The sequence below is a fragment of the Anopheles arabiensis genome, chromosome 2, assembly GCF_016920715.1.
Source record: "Anopheles arabiensis isolate DONGOLA chromosome 2, AaraD3, whole genome shotgun sequence".
Classification (NCBI taxonomy): Eukaryota; Metazoa; Arthropoda; class Insecta; order Diptera; family Culicidae; genus Anopheles; species Anopheles arabiensis.
The window spans coordinates 24,122,829-24,144,179 of NC_053517.1; the positions used below are offsets into that span (position 1 = coordinate 24,122,829).

Consider the following 21,351-nt stretch of genomic DNA (forward strand, 5'->3'; position numbering starts at 1 on the left):
CATCTTGAGCGTCCAACGCCCAAAATAACAGCAGATAATTCAAACTAAGGCCGGGCTCTTCATCCTTATCACATCATTACGGGGCAGAAAAACGCAGAAACACACCAAGTTGATAGTCGGAGACCTGTTTTCCCTTCCTTCTCCGTACCGGATGAAAATGTTCATCAATTCCGTGCAGCGCACGCCCTTTTCGCAGCGGGTGGTGGTCTGCCACAGCAGAAGAAGCATTCGAAGGAACAACAGCAGCAGGAGCGTTAGACGTTTCACAGTGACGTTATGCGCCCGCGCGATTTCTTTCACCGCGCGGGAGAAGAACGACCCGAATAAGGAGACCGTTTTGAGTGTGGTAGCGGGTGTGCGAGTGGGATGTAAGAAAGCTGCGGGCCGGAAAATAATAGCACCAGCGGGTGAGGAATCCGAAGTCGAAATGCGAAAACCCGCCATTCCAGCGGCGTCAACTCTGCATCCCCGGGCGTTTTGATGTTGTGGGGGAAGATGTGTCAAGACAGGATGTAGACAGGATGTTGTACAAAGAAGCAGCAACAGCAGCAGCGCCCAAATTGTGTAAGATTGGCGATGTTTTACAAGTGTGAGCACGCGCACACCCTACCGAGCAAATTGATGGGTGGGAGGGAGCGAATGGGAAGGAAAAGGCACTTTCCTACAGGGGCTTTCATCCGGGATGCTTGAGACGTATTGCGGTACTGGCAAGAGTCCTTTGCCGCGCTAGCCGTTGTACTAAGCAGTGGAATTGATTCGTAGATGTATGTGTGAGCGTTGGGGCGTCAGTATGGAAGGAAATGGGGTCCCCCTTTTTGGTAGAAATCACGCCTGGAACATCGTACCGAATGCCAAATGTTTTCAGTTGAAGGGGGATTGTTTTATTTTCGTGTTATTGTGTGGCAATAAATAGCACGATGAAGTGGTGGAGATGGGGCTGCCATTGTGTTTGTAGTGATTGTAAGTGGAGGGCAGATTTGTAACTATGTTTAAATCTTCCCTTGCCTGTGGCTGCGATGGCAATGGCAAACAAAATGGTAGATCCAGTTCGCCTGCAAACGTCAACGAGTGCAGTCGTGTTTTGATCTAGTTCTGCAAGCCCCCGCGATGGCGAATAAGCGATCGCAATATGCGGACGGAACGTTCCGCATCGATTTCTCGCTGGTGCCAAAGCGACCGTCTCCTTCGGAGACCGTCGATTTCATGTGCGAGCGGCTGGGAATCGGCGGAAAAAAAGTGCAAGTCGCCCAGCTGAATAGTGCGAAGAGCTGTGTGTTTGTGACGATGGAAAGGGTGGAGGATGCGGAGGCCATCGTCAAGGAACATAGAGGAAAGCACTCCATCACGCACGAGGGAAAGCACTTTCCCATCAACATTGAAATGGTAGATGGGGCGGTAGACGTGTCCGTGCGCGATCTGCCTCATCTAATCCCGAACGATGAAATTGTTGCCGAGATGGCACAATACGGTGAAGTCTTATCGATCACCAAGGGCGCATGGGCTCCCGATTCACCGTTGGCTGGTGCGCTCAACGGTGTGCGTGTGTTGAGGATGAAGCTGTTAAAGCCCATCCTCTCCTACGTAACACTCTGTGGGGAAGTCACAGGTGTGTCCTATCGTGGACAGGCACAAACTTGCCGCAACTGTGCTGCACCGGTGCACCACGGTCTGAATTGTGTACAGAACCGGCAAAATCGGTTTGCGAACGTTGCACAAGTAAAGGCCACGTACGCCAGTACCGTTAGTGCGAAAACAGATGCACCCACACCACAAGCAGCGTCACACACTGCAGCAGGCAATAGTGGCCAGAAGAAAAAGAAGAAGAGCCGCTCAAGGTTCCTATCGGCGGCGACACCTACACCTACACACACAAACGTGGAAGATAAGCACCCACGCGAAGCATCGAAGATCGCCGCACGACTGATCATCCCGCTCGTGCCGGTGACCGTTCGGCCTTCCAGCCCGAAGCCGAACTCTCGCAAGGGGGAGATAAGCAATGCGAACAATAAGCACGTCGCTCCAGCTCTCCCTCTCGCTCCCACGATGGATGCTGTCGTCTCCGCGCATGATCGGCGCATCGATGATGCGTTATCACCTGCCGTTCCTGCCGCTCCTGTGGCTACCGCCGCTCCTGCGGCTATCGCTGCTCCTGTGGCTAACGCCGATCCTGCAGTTACCACCGCTCCTGCGGTTACCGCCGCATCTGCTGCTGCTGCTCCTGCTGCTGCCGCCGCTCATGCGGCTACCGCCGCTCCTGTGGCTACCGCCGTTCCTGTGGCTGCCGACGCTCATACAGCTAACGCCGCACCCGCTGACGGCGCTCCTGCGGCTGTCTCCACTCTTAGGGACACGGATGATCCTGCTGCTGCCGCCGCTCCTGCTACTGCCGAAGTCCCTGGTGCTGTCGTCGCTAACTCAGCGGCAAAAAGTGCTCTACTGGCCTTTAAGGTACCGCTCGATGTCCTTCCTGCCCCCTTTCCTGGCCCTTCCACGGATGAACCGCGAACGGTAACACGTAAGCGAACCACTGAGTCAGATGTCGAGAGTGACGCCTCAAGTTCATCCATGAACAGCTTTACGATGGTCGCCAAGCGTAAGCCTGGTCGACCATCCAAAAAGGCCACTACCACTAACAAACTCTGAATTTCGTTGCGATGGATACGGTGACCAATAATATAGGATCAGTTGCTAGTAGTGGCTATAATATAGCTACTATTAACATCAACACCATATCCAGCGCAGCGAAATTAGGAGCTCTTAAGACATTTATCAGGACGATGGATCTGGATGTTATATTTCTGCAGGAAGTATATCATACAGATCTAGCGCTTCCAGGATACAATGTTTTGTCTAATGTTGACGCGTCGAGGAGGGGTACGGCGATCGCTTTACGGGACCATTTAAAATTTTCTCACATCGAGCGCAGCTTAGACTCACGTCTGATCTGCGTTCGATTGGAGAATATAGCCACTCTGTGTAATGTTTATGCTCCTTCAGGAAGCCAGCGTAGGGCGGAGCGGGAGGAATTTTTCAACCGTACCGTGGCGTTCTATCTGCGGAATGCATGTCCTCATGTCATTTTTGCGGGCGATTTCAACTGTGTGTTGAAGTCGAAGGATGTCACGGGTGGGGGGAATTTCAGCCTTGCTCTGCAAAACGCTGTAAACAGCATGGGTATGAGTGATAGCTGGGAGGCTCTCAGAGGCAACTCTGTGGAGTTTTCCTACATCACTAGTGGTTCGGGGTCACGCATCGATCGTTGTTATGTCTCCTCTTCGCTGGTAACACAGCTAAGGACTACCGATATGCATGTGCTCTCCTTTTCGGATCACAAGGCACTCACAGTGCGCCTCTGCCTCCCAACCCCGCCTAATCGTTTGACATACAACTGTTATTGGCAGCTGAGGCCACACGTTTTAACTGAAGGAAACCTGGAGGAGTTCAGATGCAAGTGGAATAACTGGACTAAACAGCGTCGAAACTACGGCACGTGGATCTCGTGGTGGATGGAGTTCGCGAAGCCTAAAATAAAATCATTTTTCCGCTGGAAAACAAATGAGAGATTCCGAAGTTTCCACTTGCACCACGAACTCCTCTACAGAGGGTTGAAGTCCTCATACGAGCGATATCTGTCTGACCCTAACGAGTTGACGAATATCAATCGTATAAAAGGTAAAATGCTTCTCCTTCAGAGACGTTTTTCCGAGGACTTCAAACGTATCAACGAAACCCGCGTATGTGGCGAAAACATTTCGACCTTCCAGCTTGAGGAAAGGAGGAGGAGGCGAACTGTGATCGAAAAACTAAACATTGAAGACGGGACATCCTTAACTGATAAAGACGCGATAAATGTTCACATTAGGAGCTTCTTTTCAGAGCTATACACCACAGACAACACAGACAACACACAAACAGACGACACATTTACATGCACACGCGTCATTCCTGAGGATTGTGAGATCAATAATGGTTGCATGGAGGAAATCACTTCTGGTGAGATCCTCTATGCGATCAAAAACTCCCAGTCTCGAAAGTCCCCTGGCCCGGATGGAATACCTAAAGAGTTTTATCTCCGCGCGTTTGACGTCATCGAGCGCGAGCTTGGGCTCGTCCTCAATGAGGCACTTCGCGGAGAAATTCCTCGAGGCTTCGTCGACGGGGTCATAGTGCTGGTGAGGAAAAGGGGGGGTGGGGATGCCATGTCTTCATTTCGACCTATATCGCTCCTTAACACAGACTACAAGCTTTTGTCGAAGGTTATTAAACCCCGTCTCGATTGTATAATCGAGAAATGGGGAATAATCTCGACAGCGCAGAAGTGTTGCAACAAACCTTGTAACATCTTTCAAGCTGTACTCTCTGTTAAGGAGAGGGTGGTTGATTTGAAGATGAAACGCAAGTGTGGTAAACTCATCTCCTTTGACCTTTCGCAGGCATTCGATCGCGTCGATAGAGGCTTCCTCTTTAATAACATGATCTCTATGGGTTTTAATCCTGGGCTGGTGGGGCTTTTGAGAAGGTTTGGTGATCAGTCCTCCTCCCGTATCCTAATCAACGGATCCCTATCTCCCCCTATTTCCATCCGACGATCCGTTCGTCAGGGGGATCCACTTTCCATGCACCTTTTCATCCTATACCTTCATCCCCTCATCACCAGACTAGAAGGCATATGCTGCGACCAGGATGACCTGGTCAATGCGTACGCTGACGACATCTCGGTGGTGACTACCTCATCCCAAAAAATGGAGTTGGTGCGTGAGGCTTTTGAAGCGTTTGGCAGAGTCTCCGGAGCCCGCCTCAACGTCGACAAAACCATCGCGCTCGACGTGGGATACACCACATCAAATGCCATTCAGGTCCCTTGGCTTCGTACCGTGGAGAGGCTTAGGCTCCTCGGTATATTGTTTACCAACAATGTAAGAGAAGCTATGAGCCTCAACTGGGACCTGTTGATCCACCATTTCCGGCAGCTAGTGTGGCTTCATCGCGTGAGGGATTTGAACGTGGTGCAGAAGGTTGTTCTGCTGAACACCTTCCTACTCCCCAAGCTGTGGTTTGTTGCATCGGTTTGTGGCGCCCGTGCAATGGACATAGCGAAGGTGACCTGCACCGTGAACTCGTTCCTCTGGGATGGATCCGGAGGATTCCGAGTCCCACTGCAGCAACTGGCGCTGCCTCGCAACCGTGGTGGGCTTAACCTTCACCTTCCTGCCATCATGACCAAGGCGCTGTTGACGAACCGGTATGTTGCGGAACAGGGGTGTCTACGAGTCGGCGGTCAGCACATTTCTTGTGCTGGGAATCCTCCGAACATCGCCGCTGTTTCGTCAACGTACCCATGTCTGCGTATCGTCATACAGCAACTTGGTTATCAACCAACATCAGACGCCATCACGACACGCTGGATTCGCCAAACACTGACGGAAGTACTACTTGAGCCGAAGGTAGTCTTGCAAAATCCGTCAGTGAATTGGCGGCTACTCTGGCGCAATATTCATCGCTCCTGTCTATCGTCCCTTCAACGCAGCACGCTCTTCTTGCTGGTAAACGGCAAGATCAGCCATGGAGAGCTGCTGCATCGAATGAACCGCGTCCCATCTCCGTCATGTTCGTTTTGTCCTGCAATAGACACCCTGGAACACAAATTCGCTGGCTGCAAAAGAGTTGCTGATGCTTGGCAGATTCTGCACCAGCGAATTAGCGTTGTAATTTCAGGGTGTCCGTCTTCGTCAACGTTATTGTTCGGTTTGTTGCGTTTGCCTGTACTAAATGGCATTAGTGCAGGTAAACGTAACCTTATCCTAAGTTTGTTTGCGAACTACGTCATCCACATCATTGGAAACAATGATGCTGTGATTGACATAGAAGTTCTGCGTTGTTCTTTGTAAATATTAATGTTAATTAGAACCTAAGCACGTTTTCAATAAAAAATTAAAAAAAAAAAAAAATTGGGTGGCAATAAATAGCACGATGAAGTGGTGGAGATGGGGCTGCCATTGTGTTTGTAGTGATTGTAAGTGGAGGGCAGATTTGTAACTATGTTTAAATCTTCCCTTGCGTGTGCCTGGCGAAGGCAATGACAAACAAAATGGTAGATCGATCATGGTGGAATTTAATATTATATTTCGCTTTTAATATTTTAAAGGCATTTAAAACATACAAAGGTAATTCAAATGTTCATGGTAAGGATTTGAAACAAGTTTAACGAACGACAGTTTTAGTATTGCATGGTATAAAAGAAATACAAAGTGACAAATAGTTGTAACAAAAGCATAAGCTCAGGATCATTATGGATTTAAGATCATCGCAGGGTTTCTCTAGCTTGCTTATGATCGAAAGTCTCCGTTGCTATCCAATTTCCCATCGATTGATATTTGAAATATTTTATAATATTTTTATTGCTACTCCACATTTTTGAGTTGATTATTAGGCTTTTGATTTCGAAAACAGTCAATATATTATGAAAGAAAAAAATAGATTTTTCCCCTAAAACATGCATTATTAGAAAATTGTAATATCGTTGTATCAAACTCATTGCTCTCAATCCATTCGTAGACTTAGAGGTGGAACTCATTATCATCTTTACAATGCTCTGTATGGCACACGAAATGGCTTCTTGATTGTTGGCGCAAACATTGTCGCGTACTAGACCACAACAGCTCTATTAGCATATCGGGTGGATTATTGGTTTCTAATTACCATCCAAACCTCCCAAACTATCGAAACCACAAAGCTGAGGTTTGCACCGTACCCACCCCGTGTAGAAAGTGTGTCCTTCAAACGCTAGTGTGGCGGCACACTTTCACCCGACCACTCAAGACTTCTTGAGCCGAAAGGCAAACAGAGTCTTTTGTTGGCAGTCCCGCTCTTAGCATCCGCGGAAAGCCACAATCTTCAATCCCTGGAGGTCACCCGATGGATGTCAACCGACACAGCGGTCACTGGCAGTGTGTCCACTTGCCAGCGTGTGGGAAGGAGAAACCGAAGGTGGAAGTGTTTTAATTAAAATTCGTCCAACTGTGCAGCGTCCTTCTTTGGCTGGTTCTATGTCCTTTTATTGTGCTGTCTGCCTTTCGGTAGTCATAATTTGTTTCACGATGGCACCCGATGGTGACTTCTACTGCAAATCCTTTTGTTTTATTAGATACCGGGCGCGCTATTAAGTGAGTTAAACTGAGCAGCAGCAAGAGCAAAAAAAACCCATGAAATGAAGGCCCGGTGGACACTTTACACACGCGCGAGGGGAGTTGAAAAAGACTAACTAATGATAACGCAGCGTCAGACGGCGCAATGACGGTAGACTCATAAAAAAGTCCTCAGTGTGGAAGACGAAAAAAAGGGTTATGAAGATATGATTTTTTTGCTCGTCTTATAGTATTGTTGTTTTTTGCTGATGTTGTACTGTGTACTGTGAATAAGACGCACAATTTTTAATCTACTATCTGTGCTGCTGCGAATTGGGAATGGTTTATCATTGCAACCCCTTTTCAGGATGGAGGGAGGTCAAACTGTGTTGTTTTTTCTTCTTTTAATTTTATTTTCAACTTTTAATCTCATTCGGTACAATTCATAAAACAAAAGTCATAATTACTTTTTTTTTGTCTCTCCTTTTTATCCTTGGAGATGTTAGTAAGTTCGAGCTGGGCGAGGTGATACAAGGGAAAGATACACCTACGCGCGATACAGCGGTGAATTGTTTTGTTTTCATTTAACGTTTATCGGACAAAAGTTACAAACGTTACCGTAATTAAAATGGAGATCATCATCGCAAGTCGAGCGCGTGCGGGGTCCCATGTCCAATTGAAATAAAATGAAACAAATGGACACGTAACCCCCCCCCCCAATGTCTGTTGCAATAATTTGTACGCAGAATGTGATAAATTGGTTTTTTTTCTTTCCCAGAAAGGTGCTAAAAAGGTTTATTTAAAAATTGGTAAACACTTAAATAATGTACTTATATATATTATTACAAGTATTTCGAACGATTCTACACCTTCAAAGATGGAATAGAGAGACTAAATCGAACATAAATCTGTTGATAGTCTCCCTCATTCAGTTTAATGTCCTGTCCAGAAGTGCCTGTCCATATCTGAAAGTCATATTTTGACTACATACATTGTGAAACATGACTACACAACCCATTACCATTGCAAATTCATGCACAAAACGTATCGTGATCGAATAAGTCATCGTTAATAAAAATGAAAAACGATTTAGAAACAACTGGCAAGACACCAATTAGCGAAACGTCCCACAGTGGTGCAGGAGATTCTACAAAAGTAGTGGCAGTGGTACTACTGCATTCGAAAGGGGTGCAATAACGCGCGCAAGAAGCATTGCTCGTGAGCGGTGCAAAGGATAATCCATCGAGTTCAGTCGAGGTGTGTTTGTAAAGCGTAAACGTAGTGGAAAAAATAATGAAACCCACCAATGGGAAATGAAAGAACGGTGAGAGAAAGTGCGAGAAAAGCGGGCAATAAACCAATTAAAATTCGGTGCATATCTTGATCGAAATTTCGAGCGGAATAAATTGAAATGGCCACGGACATGGAGACGGAAAATCGACACAGGACAGGTCAAAGAAAAGCGGGCAGCGGCAGCCCATTCGTTCGCTTTCCGGGGGCTGAATGAAAGAGGGATCTGTCGCGATAGCAGCAAATGGGTTCATCCTTTTTCGAAGTCATCTATTTGAGATGGTTGTGTTTGTTCGCTTGCCTGCCTGCTTGCTTGCTTGCTTGGTAGTCGGAAAAGTGAAGAAATAAAACCACTCGGCATTGAACTGCACTGGGCGTCCTTCGTCGAAACGCTTTCCCTTTAATTGGGGGAAAAGGGAGGTTTGGCACACAAAAAAGCAATATTTTTGGCTCACTCTCGTAGTTGTTATTGTTGTGTTTCGTTTCGTTTGGTTGCTTTCATACACTTTATCCTTGCATCGGAATGACAACCATTTTGCCATTGGTCATCGTTTAATGGTTTTTTGTTTTTTATTGTGCTCTCCTATTTTGCTTGTCACTAGCCGCAAGCCACTGTGTGTATGTGTACGAGCGTCGTTTGGCGGTAGAAACGGGACAGCTCATGTCTGCCTTGCATCATGATCTCGAGATGCACACAAACATCATATGCTTGTACTTCACGCCGTACCAGAGCAATTCGTTTCGGGTGTGTGTGTGTTTATGTTATGTATATGTTTTTTGTGCCTTTTCTTGCTTTTCATTTATCCTGCTTTTTTGCACTATTTGTACCACATAACTGATCTATAAAACGCTCGAAATGAAGCCAAACGATTGCGAAGCTTGACGGGGGGCAATAGGGAAGGTGAATAAATGGGAAAACTACCCCCCTGGCTTACTCGCTCCCCCCTTTCACGGGGCACAGCGGGTTAGCATGTTTGCATTAAATTGATAGCATTCCCTCGAGAAAGGTGCTGATATGCGCGAGGAAAGCAAATTGGACCCAGCGGACATACCAGTCGCTGTATGGAAGGCCGCTGCGCACTGCTCACCCAAAAAGGGCGCCAAGAAGAAAGGGCCCAACGGCCATGAGGAACGGTCATAAAGATTGCATCCTATTTATGGGCCCGAAATGGTCGAATTGCATTGCGCCGGGTCGCGCAGGGTACCGTAAAGCGATAAAAAGTGGAGAAAAACGACATACGTACACACGAGCCATGTAGCGGATGTAGTTGCGCTCCATCTATTTCCTGTAAATTGTTGTTCATTTAAATGGAATTGCTTTTACGAGCGTCGCTATTTTTTTTTAAGCTGTATTTCCCTCTTTTATCCCGTTTAATAGTGTGTATGTGTGTGTGTGTGTGTGTGGAGCGATTTATGATAGCATTTGAACCATCTTAAAGGGTGTTACAATTGGTCTCAATAATGGATAATGATTTGTCTGATTGGAACAGTTATGGGTTGGAGTTTGGCTATTGATCTTTTCTCTGTCACGTTTTATTTGTTCTTTCCATGTCTATGAGCCTTATTTTAGAATCTTTTTTCTTATAGTCTGAAAAGAATGAATAGTTTGTGTGCTTCTATGCTAGATTTAAATTACCCTAATCGATTTTATTTTCCTCTACAATCATTTATGTCATGTTTTTAATTAATAAATTAACATCATAATTTCTTCAAAATCGTTCCCATTTCTAAATCAATCGTACGTATTTTGATAAATCGATTCCATAAACCATCGGTAACCAAGCCACTGAGCCGTGTTGGGGGACCAAACAGCTCATCAAACCGTAAAACGTAACCGTCCCCTCACCATAACGCTTCCTTCCCAAACTGCTCAACATTAACCAAACAACCATCTCAAACAACCCTTTTTCTTACCCTTACCTTTACCAACACCAACACGCCACCCACCAACACCACCCGGTTGGCAGCAGTGCAAGCCCTTTCGCAAACCCAATTAATACCGCTTGACGATTATTAATGAATCTTCATTAATAAACACACATTTAAAAGTAATAATTATGCTGTTTCCGCATAGCGCTCCATGATCGTGTCCCGCGTTACGTCCCGCGTTACACCGTAAAACCTTTCAGCGCAAATGATCTGCCATCGTAATGAGCCGCCCTCATCGCGTGCGCTTTCGCTCGTTTTACGCTTCACCCATCCATGCGCGCCCAGCGAGGACAATTTGTTTGAGCCAGTTTTGTGGCCATGTTGGGAACAAAATTCAGGGTTCGGGGATGGGAGAAAAGGAAATTAATTATATTAGCTTTAATTACGAGCAGGAGCGGGGAACAAACGATGATCAACTGTGCTGTGCCGTTTTCCCGGGACAGAGAGTGTTGTCATACAGAAACACACGCACACCCACCAATGGGGGGTACTTCCGTTTTTCCGCTCGATTTTCTTTCGCTTTTGGTGGGAGCAGAGCAGCAGACGGCCAGAGCAGTCTGTTTGCTCGATGTATTTATTATTATATTTTGCAGTGTTCAACATTGTTACGGACCAGAAGCACGGCAACATTGGCGCAACGGTGTGTGTGGCTAGGGCTTGCGCTGGACGGGCACATGTGTGTTCTGAACGCTTTCTTCGACCCGGCTTCTTTTTTTGCCGTTGTCGTTGTTGCCACCGAAAGCAATCGGAATGAGAATGAAGATTATATTAATATAAATCAGTGCTCCATACACTCCACTAGTGAAGGGTTTTGCGGGAAAGGATGAGGGGGGATACAATCATCCCATGCTGGACGTTGTGCACAAGAATGCTTTTGCTGCACAAAACTAAGCAAGACATTCAATAGCCCCGTGTGTGTGTGGTCCGTGAAATAAACAGACACATCCACACACTCGCTCACAAAGATTGGAAAAATACAAACAGCATGTGTTATGTTTCTATCAGGATATGAGTTGCATTATTTTTACGTTTACCACAGCACAGCTTTTGCACTGTTTGCGCCGTCTAAATGGCGCTTATTGGCGCGGTGCCTGTTTGGGGTGGTGCTGGGCAGGATACACCGAGATTCGTTTCTTTTGCGTTGGCCAGTGGGTCCAGTCCGACACATAATTGCACGTGTTACAGCTAGTAAATTAAAACAAACCCATACACACACACACACACACAAACATACACGTTGCGGTAAGGATGTGCTGCTAAGGGCAGTCGCTTGGCCGCTTCGGAAACGACACCTTGGTGCTTGGTCATTTGCGAGTATTGCATACTAATTAGGTGTTGCCGGTGTGACGCCACCGCTGCCCGGTTTCACGGTTGGTGAATCTCCGTTGCCCGTTGCAACCGCAAAGCAGCATAAACATCGAAACCATCTCTGCTAATGGTCATTTACACAGCTTCCCTGTGAACGCTGTGCTATGGTGCAGCGGTGATGGGGGAAGAAGGAGAGGAAGAAAGGGCTCTCTCTCTTTTCCCACTTCACGCCGCCAGTGGCAAGCAAATTCCCAAGGTGAAAGATATAATCTAGATTTAATGGAAGAAAATTAGTAGTGTTTGCACCATGATGGTGTGTGCTGCTGCTGCCGACCCAAGGCTACTTTGTTGGAGACATTCCAGGCTTGTGAGAGAGAGATGCGAGTGTGAGGTTGGAATAATTTAGTGATGCAAGACCCAAACATCGGTTCAGCAAGACCAAGAACATCACTTTGCTGCTGAGGAATGGAAAGCAGTTTTTTGCTCGGGTTTGTGTGTTAAACAACGCTTCTTTTTCTCCTCCCCGTTCGGGCTGTTTTGTTGTTGCCGTTGTTGTTCTCCCTCCAGAGGGTCAAGCATGTATGGCATTTTACGCAAAACCGTTGTACGGAACCCATTACGCCATGTACGCGATGCATCGCACTTGATTAAATCATAAAAGTGTGGCACTTTGCCTTCCCATTCATCTCACAACCCGACACCCCGGCTCCCTTCCAAAGGGACACCGACCAAGACATCATACGCGAGACGTGTCATTTCCGGGGGGGCAGGGCAATCAATCACTCCGTTTGGTTGGGCCGGGGACGGAAACGGCAAGATAGATCGGGTTGCTAGTGATGCTAGGCCGTTTTTCCCCGAAAGGCCGAGTGTTTATGTTGGGGTCGCTTTTTGGTCGTAAAAGAGTGTTTTCTCTGTGGAGTGAGGGGGTACCATGCATTGTACACAATTTGTGCTGAGAAGAAGTGTTGTTGTTGTTGTTGAGGTCTAGAGGACTGAGAGGAGTGTTTTGCAAAATGAACAAAGCAGTGGGCTCCATTTTGTCCTGTTTGTCTGTAAAGTGACCCTTTCGCAAGGCCTACTCTGTGTGTGTGCTGCTGTAAATTACTTATCGCACGCTGAGTGTCTCACTTATTTTGGGCGATTGCTCGTTGCGCGTGTCGTTTTGTGCATGTCGTGTTTAATTAAATTAAACCGTTCCTCATTCTTATTCACTGTAGAGTTTTATATGCACCATGGTGGGGTTTATGCATCAGATAGACTGTTTTAGGATGTAAACACTGTGTAACATTTAATTGAATTGAAAAAATAAAATAAAAACGAACCTCACTTAAATGGTATAATGCTTTTAAAACATTTTCTATACATTGTGCTATACAAATGTGGCAGACAGTGTGGCATGAAATTTGCATACAAGTTCCTGCCTGTTTTTTGCCCTTTTTGCGTTGTTCAGCTTTTTGCTATCATCAATGTGCATCATCAATTAATTATTGTTTACTCTGTGTTCAAAATGTAGAGACTGCTACCCTTAAAAAATCCCCGTTTGTGAGCACAACCACCGATACAAACGTTCCAACTGTTGTTCAATCGCCCCACAGCCATGAAGCGTTTATTTGTTTCGATTTGTTCATTGAAATCCGCTTTGGGCGGCATTCCTTTTTTCTGTTTGTGAGTGTGTATTTGAATGTTTTCTTTTGCCTCTTTTTATCCACGTTTCCGCTTGTTTCATCGCTAATGCTTCGCTGTCAATCGATCGACCGGTTTTGGCGGTGGCAGTGATGCTGTTTCCGCTGTTCCCCGCATCCATGTTCTGCACACAAGCCCACACAGTTGTGCTTACTTTCGCGCTCCATCCCCGCGGATGAAATGATGATTAATTATGCTGCTCTTTTCTTTTTTGTTGTTGTTGTTGCTGGCCTTCACACACCAATAGAACATGTGTTGGCAACACACACAATCCAATAGGGGTGGTTTACACCTGCCAACACCTCTGTAGTGTGGCGAGCCGTGAAAGCATTTCGCTCGAAGCGCATAGATCAAACTGATTGTCACTGTCATTACGTACGCTTGCTGTGCGTTATGTTGTCCATGGGCAGTGGGGTGGAAGAGGGGGGGGGGGAGTCCATGGTTTCGCTGCATGGACAAGGGATGAAATGGATCAACATCTGACACCTTTCCCCCCCTTTCTTTTGTGGATGGGTGGATGGGTAAAATTTATTATTAATGAGCATTTATTTACATTGCGCTGTGCGCGCGATGCATTCGTTGCGCCGATGCAGTTTGTGGTTATGTTTTTGTCTTTCTTTCTGCGGAAGTGCGCATGTTTTTTCCTTGCAGTTGCACGCTCACATGCTTTTGCGGTCTGCAATTGATCGATGAATGTTGCATTAATGGAAGCTTCGGTGTCTGTTTGTGTTGTCAATAGTGCATGAAAGATGGTCGATTTCATATTTTGATTGTTTTAATTACTAATGTATACTAATTCTAATATATATGTAAATACCGACTTTTTTTTAATAAGTTTGTAATTTTAATTTTTCTCACAAGTTGCACACGTTCTTGAAGGTTTGCAGCATAATTTAAACGTTAATTGTGTTGCATCAGCAATACATTAAAAGTAATGTTGTGAACATTAATCACGTTAAAAGCGTTCTCTCAATTTAAGAATATTGTTATGCTATAAAAACGCTAACGCATCATATTACGAAAACTTTATTCCCTTATCCAACGTACAAATTGTCCCCGTGTTGAACTCGACTTCTTTATGTCCGTTAGAACGGCTTTACACGAACACTCACTCACACACACATACTCACCAAAATCCGTTGATCGTTGAGATTTATCATACCTTCTGCATCAACCAAGAATCGTTGTAAGAATACGGTCCCTTCTCCCCTACTCCCTTGACGGCAATATGACACATATGCCGGCCGGCTGGTGTGCTCTCCTCTCCGTACGCTAAGCGGATTATCAAAACATCACTGCTGATGAGGCCGATAATGATCGTTCATTCAGGGCGGGGAAGTGCAAAGCGCGTAGAAGCGTAAAGAAACTGCGAGTCATTGCTTTTTTGTGCCGCGCTTGATTGCCGCGCCGGCTCTTCGTTGAGTGTTGGGTTTGAAACTTCCGGCCGCTTGGACTCTCGAAGCAACGGAGGGATCTTAAGTGAGGGACATTAAAAAATAATTAAGAAAGTGGTTTATAAATTTTTGTGTGAAAAATATTTAATCAAGTTTTAAAATTCCGTTGCTAACAAATCTTTTCCTTCCTTCGTGTCACTCCAGGTGTGGTTCCAGAATCGGCGCACCAAGTGGCGCAAGAAGCATGCGGCAGAGATGGCGACGGCCAAGCGGAAACAGGAAGAGCTCGGCGACGGTGACGGTGACTGCAGCGAGCCGATGGATTCCGATTCCGAGAGTTTGGATCTAGTCGACACCGGAAGCAACCAGCGGAAGCGCTGCCGAATGGAGGACGATATGCGGCATTAGCACGGAGCAGTGTGAGGCTTTCTGGGGCTATGGGGCGACGCTCGATCGATGAAGCAGACACGTGTGGAGGAAAGGAATGAAAAATCGAATTTATTACACGTTAGTTTTACACGGTCAGTTAAAGGCAAAAATCGGAAGGAGAACGGTTTTCACCGCCGAACAGAGGGCATGGAAAGCTGCGAAAAGCTTCACACTCATGGCACACCTAAATCCAGCGCTGGGGGTTAGGTCCGGTGATCTTCCTTTCCGTTTATGTAGTTGATCGTGGGACGCTTTGTAAATGTAAATGTGGTATGATTGTGTTGTTTGTGTGTGTGTATGTATGTGCGTGTGTGTGTGGCTCAGGATGAGTTCGATGTGAGACTTGTATGTATGTGTACCCCCTATCCTCCCCTATTATCATCTAATCGGAAGGTGATTCACTTTTGCTTAAGCACTTCTCCACCAACGGGGAGTTTTATTGTACAAAACATTAAAGTAGAAACTAAACATAAGATTCACGGCAGCAGCAGCAGCGTAAAGTATTAATCAGAAGCGGCTTGCTTAGGGTAGAGCATAATGTTGCACTATGTTAGGTTCCGTGTAGTATCCGCAACGAAAGCATTCCACATAATTTATGAACAAGTTCTGAATAGACTACTCCCACAGTAATGGTGGTTTAGTGTGTTATCCCTGAAACGCAGTCCAAACTCTTGTTTGAAAGTAACAAACGTGTTAGGTTTGAGGAGCAATAGAACAAGATTGAAGCAAAAAAAAAAGACAACAACCAGCATTTAAGAAAATGGTAACATCTGATCTATTTTGCACCAGCTTTTTTTGGTTTCATCGTGTTATGGATGATTAAGAGCAGCAAAAACTATGTAAAAATATTAAACAGATCATTCGCGCAAACTAGTTAAACACTAAGTTGAGCCCAACACAAAACCAGAAATGCATACATTCCAAGGCAATTGTAACAGTGATTGCGCTGTGTCGCTGGGAGATGTAAAAAGTAGTAAACATAATTTAACATCCACACACACACACCTTACAACTTTCATGTAACCACTATTCGAATTACGGTAGCAAGGGCAACGAGAAAGAGAAAGGAGAATAATCAGATACAAATACAACCAGCAGACGGAGATCAATGAATGCGAAAAGATAAATATAATATTTAATCGGTTAAAGGAGAAAAGGACCGTTTATGCACGGTCGGGGTGTCCGGTCGGGTGTAGAGATTCAAAATCAACAAGATAATAGCAGGGGCAGATGGTGGCCAGTACCGGGAGTCAGATCGGCAGACAGGAGCAAGCTGTACGCAGTACGCCAATAATACAGTTCGCAAACGTTTAATAAAGACACTGGAAAATACTTAAACATAACCGTTTTGTGGTCGGTGTTAATTTTGATCCTAATCCGATAATAACTTATTACAGGATAGTATTTTTTTTGTTTTGAATTTTTTAAGACACTTTTTGATATCACATTACAATGATTTGAGAAATGGAACTATCAGCATTCGAGAAGATTTGATATGAATACATATAGTAAGAACTATGTAAAGTTTCTTCATTGGTTGAATGAATCCGGTTTGTTTATGTGTTTGTTTCCTGTTTCAATTAGGTTGAAGCCTCCAGGTTGAATGTTTAATCAAAGTTATTCTTTCATCAATAAGTGAATTTACATTCACTTAACTTTTTCATCTTCTTTTTTATGAGGAATGTCTTCCTCAAGATCAAAGCAGATTTAAAAAATTAAAACCTTGAATAGATTGATAATTAAGGAGTCTTTCTTTTAAAATCCCATGCCATATACTAATACAGGGTTTTTTTTGAAACATATTATTTTCAAACCAATATTTCTCATTTACATTATACCTATATGAAAAAAAAAATACAAATATGAAAAAAAATCGATGTATGCGTCAGAAATTGTTTGATTTTTTTATTATACTAATAAGTAAAATCAATAATAAATAAATAAATAAATAAATAAATAAATAAATAAAACAAATAAAAAAATAAAAAAATAAATTAATAAATAAATAAATAAATAAATAAACATTTTTTTTCCATGGCTCAACAACCGTTGTCGGTCAAGGCCTGCCTGTACCCACTTTGTGGGCTTGGCTTTCAGTGACTAATTGGTTCCCCCTAATAGCAGGATAGTCAGTCCTACGTATGGCGGCACGGTCTATTTGGGGATTGAACCCATGACGGGCATGTTGTTAAGTCGTACGAGTTGACGACTGTACTATATAGACCGGCAAATAAACAAATAAATCAATCAATAAATCAACCAATTAATGAATAGATAAGATATTTAAACATGGAAAAATAATTTGTAAAAAGTAGAAGTATATTTCACAGTAAAATTTTTATTGGGACAAGTATAAAACATTCTTCAATCGCTTGAAAAAATAGAACATAAAATCTTAAAAATCTTGCAACCCATAAATAATGCCACTCTTAACCGACAGATGTTTCGGAATATATTTTCTCTTTTATTGATCAATTTGCGATTGCATCTTGTTCGACATTCACAACAGTGGTAAAGTCACTCATCTCTTCAATAACAATCATCAATAAATGATTGGACATTGTGTAAATCGAGCGAGTAGTGTGATCATGTTCCTCTCTTGCTTGCCGAAAAACTAGACCAATTTACTCCCAGTTAATTGCTTCCCATATACGTATCATTAATTTATTGCAATTGCCTTGCGTACGAAGAAGCCAAAAAGAGCGAGGAAAAAACCCAAAATACAGTCCCTTTGCAGCCTTTTGCTGCATTGTTCAGCCCGCGATACACTGGCAGAAAGTCAACAGGGATGGCAGAACAAAATTAATCTTCCCAAAGCTAAAAGCAGCTAAGTGCTTACTGGCACCGATCGAGCCAGGATATTGATTATTACAATTGCGAAAAGTTATTACAAATTTAGCGTCAAATGGCATTAGAATGGCAAAATAGACAGAGCCAACAATAACAAAAAAAGGACAACAAAATCACAACTATCACCCCAAATTCCCCGGCTACCGGAAAACATGTATCCCGGAAATGAAAGGTATTGATGGATTTTTGGAAATCGTTTTATACTGTTTTTGTGCAGATAAAACCCCAGACCTGATCTGGGGATTTTTGATTTGTGTGTTCGTTTTTATTATATTCTCTACCGAATCGGAGGGAAAATATTTATATCCCGATTGACTTTTTGCAGCCGGGATGCAGTTTTCCATCACATCACACATCTGCCTTGCTGTTAGATTCGTTACTCGTGGCGGCTGTTGACGTTTCCACGGCCAGCAAGGCCGGATAATCGATCGGCCTGTCGTTCGGTTGTGAGACTCCGTTTGTCTCGGAGCAAACTTTAATCTTTTTTTTCTTTGTTTTCTATTCCGCATGCTCTTCCTTTTCATTTTCTTCAGAGTCTTCAGAGGCGCAGACACGGCCCACACTCGTCAACGGGCCAGTTCTCTTCGATTTCCATAGTAGATTTGCTGTTCCGCTGGGCCACCTTCCCTTCGGACTGTGTGATTGGGATGATCACGTAAGGACTCTGTCTCAAGAGTGATGGAGGAGAAGATCATGCTTTTCCCCGTCAGTAGCCAAGTGGCGAAACGTGACGGAATGTGAATGTGCAGCCGTGTGGTCAGCTCTGTAGATCGGTGAGAAATCGGCCGGATGGAACCAATCCCGAGGACGGGGTTGATAAATATTGAACCCCTTGTGCTGTGGCCTGTCGGTATGGTAATTTGTCCGGGCGGTATGGTAATATGTTGCAATGTGTTGCATTGGATACTCCCATGTTGACTTATCGTTTGAAAGGTGGTTCGAAGGGGTGGAATGGTTTAGTTTGAGTCAGTTTTCGATATGATAATATGTTGCTTCTTCGACTTTGGATTACTTTTTTTTGTTGGTTGCCGGTAGCTTTTGCGAGGAACAGAGTGGTTGACATATGAGATTTGATTGCTTGCCTGCAGTGATTGATGCTGAGAATGGGCCGATAATCAAGGCGTAGGCGTATAATCGGATTCGGAGAGGGTGAATTTGATTATTGGTCAACAGATGTATTTCAGAACGAAGATTTCGTTTTTTCCCTCTTTAATACGAACTATTGATATTCCGGGTTTCGAACCAGATTTAGCATATGATTAAGGTGTTTCAATATTGCAACATTGCTTTTTTGGGGGTTTCGTTTCCATTTTTATCACAAAAAAAAACAAATAGATTATCAATTTCAGCAATTTCATTCACCCACGTGTCCCTGATTACGGTGTTGTGAAGATTATTTTGAACGCCCGCCCTGGGCAAACAAATTTGCCACGTGACGTGCCGAGGCTGAAAGTGCGAAGAAAAGCCGGTACTTTTTTTTCTTTCCCCAATTAAATTGCCATCTTATTTCAATTGCTCCTAATAGCGGACACAAAAGAGGAAAAAAGTGTTTTAAACGGTGGCCAACAACATTGGGCGCTTTCGAAGGTGAAACCAGTGACACGCACACACACACACACACACACACACACACACACACACACACACTGCTGGTGCTGATGTGATGTGAAACTTATTTTAAAACCGCAGCTCCCAGATTAGCCGCCCTTTTGCCAAAGAGGCCAAAAATCCTTTAAGCCTTCAACAATGCCGTAAATCGATTAGCTTTGGCTGGATGGTGGATTTCCGCCCCCTTTCTTCTACGTTGGTGGTACCCCAAAAAAAAAGCAATCAAACAAACTCGCCCCCGTTAGCCCCGGTTTCGGTCGTCAGTTATTAAATGTGGCTAATGGTGCCGCAAAACGATCGTGTTTAAGTACGCACGAAATAGGCGGCCAAATGCATATTGCGGGGTGTTGAAGGGAGAGCTAAAGATCCTTCCTTTCCTCACCAACGTGACGCATAATTAGGCCGCGAATGGGATTACTCAAAGTTTTCGACGCAGCACGAACAAAAAAAAAAACTTACAGCCTACCGTTCCCCGTTTCGTGCGGAGAAGCGCTTTTGGGCGGTAAGCTTCTTGCGTAAGGCTGTGCCGGTGCCACCACCTCGTGTTGCTATGGTTTCGGTTCTCAAGATTCGTCCATTTCTGCCTTGACACGTCAACGCGCGGCGTACAGGTGATCGCGCCGAGTGAATTGTTTTCCACGCGGCAGAAAGTGCGCTGCGTGAGCAACCGTTTAAAAAATGGATTTCAACCTTTCTTTGCAGAAACAAAAATAAAAAATGGATGTAAAAGACGATGACAGCAGCAACCACAAAGCATGGGGTGGGATGGGGGGATGGAAGCGAAGCAATGAGACAAAAATAATTACATCCCAAAAATCCCACCGTAAAGCGGGGACCGGCCATACACCAACACGAAGAACGAAGAAGGCGGAGCACTGGACGGAACAGGAGCAAATCCGTCATTTCATTTAAATTATAATCGATTTTTAAACAGAAAATAATTGGCCCCCGCTCCGGTATATATTTATATTTATTTATAAAATGGATGACACTGCCCCCCGGCCTGGAAACGGAATGGAGGAGCCGGGTTGGGATGTACGTGTCCATCTCAATTCATTTTTTTTCAGGCTTGGTTTTGCCATCCTTCCCCTTTTTCTGAGCTGCCTAAATGTATTCAATTAATTTGTACAAAACTTTGATTCCCAACTGCTCGGGGCATTTTCCGGAAGTGCCGGATGCCAGAATTTCCCTATTCTCTCCTGTCCCCTTGAACGTGGTCCGCTTTTTTTTGCTCTCTTCAGGCCCGATTAAGTGATCTCTTCACATGCACACACACCCTGAAAACGGGGACGTTAGATTGGACTGCGTGCGCGTGTGTTTTCGGCGCGGAAAGGTTTTCGGCGAGCAATTTAATAAGCTGTCACTCTAATTACACCCCAATTCATCACCGATTTATCTTTTCGGCCTTACCGTCCCCCTGCGCTCCCTGCGCTCCTCGTGCCGGGCGGGGTCGATCACTCATCTGCGTGACAGACATCAGTGCTTCCGTGTTTGGGGTGGTTTTGGGTCGGTTTTGGCTGGGCCTGTAGGCTGGGCCTGAGATTTCGGGATGTTTTGCTAAATTGAAGTGAATTACAAGCAGGCAGAGGGCAGAGGATGAGCAAAGGATGCCGATGAGCTGTCCGGGAAGGTAATGCTGGGTGCTTGTTCATCATCGTAAACGCGTGTACAGGACGAACTGCTATCGACCTCCCCCCTTGGGTTCGTCGCAGGGATTTGGCTGTAGAACATACAAA

General features: G+C 44.8%; 1 protein-coding gene across 1 annotated transcript in view; it reads left to right on the top strand.

Moving 5' to 3' along the window:
* Positions 1–16,500, top strand: part of LOC120897507 — a 53,484-nt gene extending 36,984 nt beyond the window's left edge. Inside the window, exon 5 of the mRNA XM_040302458.1 lies at positions 14,933–16,500. Coding sequence (XP_040158392.1) covers positions 14,933–15,136 — 204 coding nt within the window. The 3' untranslated portion in view covers positions 15,137–16,500. The remainder of the gene's footprint in view (positions 1–14,932) is intronic.
* The last annotated feature ends 4,851 nt before the right edge of the window (positions 16,501–21,351 follow it).